The 6,202-nt window shown below is 40.9% G+C and overlaps 1 protein-coding gene across 3 annotated transcripts in view; it reads right to left on the bottom strand.

Annotated features, from left to right (window-relative positions):
• Positions 1-336: 336 nt before the first annotated feature.
• The window catches only part of LOC115462539 (zinc finger protein 883-like), a 28,908-nt gene continuing 23,042 nt past the window's right edge, over positions 337-6,202 (bottom strand). For all 3 annotated transcript variants that reach the window (XM_030192531.1, XM_030192534.1, XM_030192532.1), the window contains 2 exons: positions 3,768-3,878; positions 337-2,453 (listed from right to left, as the gene is read on the bottom strand). In XM_030192531.1, coding sequence (XP_030048391.1) covers positions 628-2,453; positions 3,768-3,878 — 1,937 coding nt within the window. In that variant the 3' untranslated portion in view covers positions 337-627. The remainder of the gene's footprint in view (positions 2,454-3,767; positions 3,879-6,202) is intronic.

The raw sequence follows: 6,202 nt of genomic DNA, 5'->3' as shown, positions 1-6,202 counted from the left end.
GCTGGTAGATAGTCGGGCTCCAGGCACTGAAGACACCACGCGTGGGGGTCGGGTCCCGAGATGATCCGTTGCACCGAGTACAACGCTTGAAGCCGCTGGGTGTCCTCGATGACATGGAGGGAAAAACGGCGGCTGCGAAATTAAACGGCTCGGTGCCAAATAAAAGGCACAAAAAAGGAAAAAATAGCCCGCTCGAGCGGCCTAAAGGCGGCAGCGACGAAAAATAAGGTAACTTCAAATGTTGGAAGAAAAACTAAGAAAAAAAAAAAAAAAGTTTAAAAAAATTTTTTTTTTAGTTAAACTCAGTAAAAAGTAAAATAAAAGAGGCAAAAAGAAGCGGTAAACGCTGAAATACCAGATCTCCTGAGCCGAAAAAAGGAGCGTGAGGGAAAAACACAACTCTCCCTAATGCAGATCAAAAAGAACTAGTAAGGCCATGCTCGCATCATGGGCGGGAAGCTACTCGCGCATGCACAGGGCGTTCAGGAAGATTCTTTTTGCTTTAAATTAGTTGCTGGTCTCCTGGGCGGTCACGGCCGACGACCCATCATTGAGAATATTCAACCTGCTTGTACTCGGAAAACATGGGATTACATTTAGTGTATACAATTGCAACATAACTAAACCTCATGCTTGAGGCACGGCATATGAGGCTGATAGGTGGGTACTACGGTGTTCAATAAGAACAGAATGGTGATTAAAGCTCATCCCACATTCATTACATATAAAGGACTCATTTCTAATAGTGTCTCCAAGTTGGATGTGAAGTTTCTGATGTTTAATGAGACCTGACTGATAGCTAAAACATTTATCACATTTAGTACATTTGTAAGGTCTTTCTCCTGTATGTGACCTCAAGTGAATACAAAGATCTGAGCTCTGAATGAAGCTCTTTTCACATTCTGTACACTTAAAGGGTCTCTCATCCATGTGACTTCGAAGGTGTCTCACAAGAATTGGCTTGTTATTGAAGCTCTTCCCACACTCACCACATGCAAATGGTCTTTCCCCAGTGTGCATTCGCTTATGACTAACAAGGTGCGAGTTCTGACTGAAGCTTTTTTCACACTCAGAACATTTATACGGCTTCTCTCCAGTGTGAGTACTATGGTGTCTAATAAGAACCGATTGATAACTGAATGTTTTCCCACATTCAGTACATTTATAGGGCCTCTCCCCTGTGTGAATCCGCTGATGCTTAATTAAATTTGATTTCTGATTGAAGCTCTTTTCACATTCAAGGCACCTGTATGGTCGCTCTTGAGTGTGGATTATTTGATGCTGAATCAGGACTGAAGCCTGACTGAAGCTTTTATCACATTCAGTACAGGCATATGGTCTCTCACCAGTGTGTGTCCGCATATGTTTACTTAGATCTGAGCTCTGAATAAAGCTTTTATCACATTCAGAACATTTATAAGGTCTCTCCCCTGTGTGGATTCTCTGATGTTTACTAAGGCTAGAGCTGTCGCAGAAGGTTTTTCCACATTCAATACATTTAAACGGTCTTTCTCTCACAATGAATCTTCGATGATAGCTGCTGAAGCCAGAGTTCTCAGTAAAACCTTGCTCCCACTCAACAAGTACAGTTGAGTTTTCTCCTGCATGAATCCTCTGATGTTTGAGAAGGTTTGATTTTTGGTTAAAGCTTTTCTCGCAGTCTGTACAGTGGTATGGTTTCTCTCCTGTATGTGTCCTCAGGTGCCTGTTTAGGCTTGGTTTGTTATTAAAGCGTTTCTGGCATACACTGCACTGGTAGGGTCGTTCTTCTGTATGTATTCTCTGATGCTGAATCAGAATTGAGCCCTGTCTGAACGTTTTATCACACTCATTACATTTGTATGGCCGCTCACCTGTGTGAATTCTCTGATGTTTACTGAGATCTGAACTTTGAATGAAGCACTTTTCACATTCAGGACATTTATAGGGTCTCTCTCCTGTATGGATTCTCTGATGTCTAATGAGGCTGGGTTTGTTATTAAAGCTTTTCTCACAATGTGTACACGTGAAAGGCTTCTCCCCGGTATGGATGCGCTGATGTTTTATAAGATTGGAGTTCTGGGTGAAGGCTTTTTCACAATACATACATTTATAGGGTCTCCCTTTTAAATGCGCTTTCTGGTGTTTTAAGAGATTTGATGGGTCAGTGAAATGTTTTTCACAAATAGTGCACATATAATGCATCTCTAGTTCTTGGTTTAGCTCTTTGTCACTGGAGTACATATTGTAGTCACCTTTTTGCCACTGAGAAGGCTTATCTCCTCCTCTGCTGTCTGTAAGATTTTTCTGTTGCCTCTGTGATTCCTTCTTTTTTTTACACATTTCTCCTTTTCGTGACTTTCGTGACCAGCAGGAAACTTTTTCTTTGAGACTTCCCGGCAGTGATGCATGTACGTTTTGTCTGTTGCGATGTCTACTGTGCTGCGGCCACTTTCTTCGAACAACTTCATCACCTGTTGGGTTTAATGAAGTGTTTACATTAATTTAAATGGTAATGTGGGAATACGGAAAAGAACTACAAGTTGTACTTAACATGCCCATTCCTGATGCAATACCACAAAGCTTACCTGAGCTCAGGCTCATAGCCTCTACATTTACCTCTCTGTTTCTTGAAATCTGATACATAAAACAACCTCCCTTTAAAAGCTAAAACAGTATCTACCACTTTATTAAAGAAAAAAATATTTCTTCGTGTTTCCCCCTCTAGACCTCATAAAATTACTGCTTAGGGGGAAAACTTTATAAGCCTTTTTTATGCATAAAACAATGTTTTGCATACAAAAACAGGCATTAATAAAATTGCCGAGGGGTATAAACACAAAGGTCTGTGCTACTGCCACACAGCATGTACTTTTATGTACCAAATATGTAGGTGTTCCCTAGAGCAGAATTGCCAAGTCTTGCAACGTTATGCTCGTCTCAGATTGTCACTCTTTTATAAAAAGGCACATAGGCACACAGACATGCATGCTGCACCTAGTCTAGTAAGACAACATGTGAAGCTATATGTACAGTTATTTCTCCATTGTGTCAGGCACAAAATAAGTACCTGTACAAAAGATGTAAATCCCATCTCCTTTCCCTTTGGAGAAAAAAAACCACAATGGAAAATAAGAGCAGGGCAACACAGTAATAGGGAGGCAGGGGACCAGCCTGAAGATGCTTGATATGCAAACATGGGGATGATTGGGGGGGGGGGGGGGGGGAAGGGAAGTGAATCAGGTAGGGAGCAGCAGGAAAGACTGTGCCCCCAGCATCGATCACCCCACCACCAGGGCCGCCAAGAGGGGGGGCCGGGCCATAAGTGTCCTCCCCTGGCAACATAAAAAAAAGAAAACAACCTGCCCCCGGCTGGCCTCGGACATGTTCCCTCTGCTTTGTCCCGCCTCCTCTAACACAACTTCCTGTGTCCTCACAGGTGGGACACACAGCAAAGGAAACACTTCAGATGCCTGACAGAGGTAAGTGCCTAAAAGTTTGAAGACTGTTCTACAATATGCCCAAATTTTAGCCACAATGGTCTTTTGCTTCCTACAGTGCTACCAAATGGCAGGAGGACAGCACTGCTTATAGGACTGCTCTCTTCCTGAGCAGATGGTTTAGATATTTTCAAAATATTTCACTAACAGCCAGGAATGAAAAAGATAATCTTGATATCTGGAGAGAAGGCTGCATGATTTGCATTAAAAAAAAAAGGGGGGGGGGGGGGCAAATGAATAGCTCCTGCATTCCTGCTTTTGCTAACCTCTTCAGTCATTATTCCTTACCTTTAAGGACAACTTCAATAATTTCCAATTCCTCTGAGCTCTCAACATCCTGGACCAGCTCTTCCTTCTCTTTAAGCTTCAATATAATCTCAGGTTCATCAGCTACAGAACCTGATGCAAGTGACAAAAAGGAAGCACATATCAACATGACATGCATCAGACATTTTTTATACCAAGCTAAATGTTAGCACATAAGACCATCTTAGACAAACGGATCCTTGTTTATCTTTTCCACAGAACACATCACAGGCACCCCTTAAGGTTAGCAAGTCTTGTACTAATGAATAAGGGAGGGTGGATACACATCACACAAATTTTCTGCACTCTAATCCCAGCAGACTTTTTTTCCTTTCCAGCAAATCTAGTACACCAACTAGACAGGCCCTTTAACTAACGAGGTATTTTACAGGGACCTTTGTTTTCATGTTTTAATGTATTTTGTCCCAGGAATGGCAGAAAAACCAGTAAAAGAAATAACTCATTTTTCCATAGTTTATTTAGGGGCCCTTTTACTAAAGCTTAGCGTATGCTAACGGACATTAGTGTGTGCTAAGTGCAACACGGACCATTGCTATACATGTATATATGTGAAGCAGACTAGTTACATTTCAAATAATTTATTAAAGTTTATTCAAACATGAGGTGGGGGAAGGCTGGGGTTGGGGGTAGTAGTTAGGGAAATCTTGGGTACTGGTCATATCAAAAAGATGGCCTGGAGTCATAAGAGGGCTATCATTGTTGTATTTTCAAGGAATAGGTTGTAGCGGGTTGTTCATAAAATTGGGATCATAAGTTTCTTTTGTCTCATGCTTTATGGTCCTTTGTTCACTCATTATCATGTAATTGACTGCTCACTTTGTCTTGTATTATTGTTCAGCAGTTTGCTGTATGGTTCTTTTGATCCTGAATAAAAACTGTTGAAACTCAAAAGTTGATTCAAACATAGAATAACAAAAAGAAAGTTATGTCCAAATCAGCAAGCTAGCATACAGCTGTGAAAAAATAAAATTTATATCCAGAGTATTCATCCTTTAACCATAATGTGATAGATCGAGTTTTATCCACCATTTGTATTTCACATTTAAAATCTGACATATAGTATTCCACCAGAATTGAAGAGATAGGGCCCTAAATGCTAAGTACATTTTTTTCAAAAATGAGTTCATACTGGAAACAGACTGCCTTTATACATAGCCACAGGATGTGTAAAAGTAGCACTAAAAGGCATTTATTCCTAAGCTATATAATAAATCGGTAAAAAAAAAGTCTTATGTTGGATTGAATTCTTGTCCATCAAACGGAAAACCGAACAATCCCACAAAAGTGAAGTCAGGTGAAAATGGGGTGGGAATGGCCAATGTGACAAGCACAAGTATTTTTTATTAGGGTATAACACCAGCGTTTTCAAGAAGACAACACATGAATAACAGACAGCAAGCTTTGCTTGAAGATGGACTCAAAATGGTCCGTGTTTTGGACTAGGCCTTCATCAGGAGTCCAGAACTTTAGCCAGCATGAAAATGTGCTGAAAAAAAATGGCAACAACACTGAACACTTGGTTTAAAATCCTCCAAATTATAGCTAAAGCTCTGGACTCCTGATGAAGGCATAGTCCAAAACATGGACCGTGTCGCCTTCACCTTCAAGCAAAGCTTGCTGCCTCTTACTGATGTGTTGTCTTCAAACAAATGCTGGTGTATACCCTAATAAAAGACTTGTGCTTTTACCTTGGCTCATCGCATCGGTCATTCCCATCCCTTTGCAGCCTGGATAGAATTCTTGAAAATAAAAGCTTGCATTTATTCAGAGAGCAGCTTTCAATGCTTAAGATGTTTTGGAGCAACTGTGGCCTTCACTTACATGGGTCCCTGCTGAATATCAGCTGGACCTATGTTCTGGCAGCAAGCAAAAGTCTGGCCAGACCTGGATATTCAATGCCGGTGTGTAGAAAGCCTGGAACTGAACATCAGAGGCTAATTTTGGCAGTGAGCTTTTTTTTTTTTTTTTTTCTTTTAAACACGCTTACTTATGCTGGCTGAATATTGACCGGACTGTTTTGTTCCATTACAGAGCCAGGCTGAGGGACTTAAAAATAATTATAATAAGGATCAATTCTAAATCAATATGAAAAATCCCTCAAATATTTTTCCATATTGTACTCCAAAAGGGCTGAAGACTCGGCTCTCAAATATCATATGTACCAGAGTACCTGACTCCTTCCTACAAAGTCAGCATTTATTAGCTGATTGCAAATCAGCTCTCCGTGTTTTCCAGGGGCACCGCATGGCCCAATGAACTAGGAAGAATAAAGATTGCATCAAACTGGCAAATCAAGATGGGTGGTTCACTCTGGACCAGAATCAGACCCATCTACTGTAACAGTTGTATGCCTGTCAATTCCAATCTTTCTTCCAGGCCTTTGGCTGCTATATAAT

Source organism: Microcaecilia unicolor, chromosome 2 (assembly GCF_901765095.1).
Source record: "Microcaecilia unicolor chromosome 2, aMicUni1.1, whole genome shotgun sequence".
In the NCBI taxonomy this organism is placed as follows: domain Eukaryota; kingdom Metazoa; phylum Chordata; class Amphibia; order Gymnophiona; family Siphonopidae; genus Microcaecilia; species Microcaecilia unicolor.
Note: the sequence above shows the minus strand (reverse complement) of the source record. Positions and strands in the feature narration are given on the sequence as shown.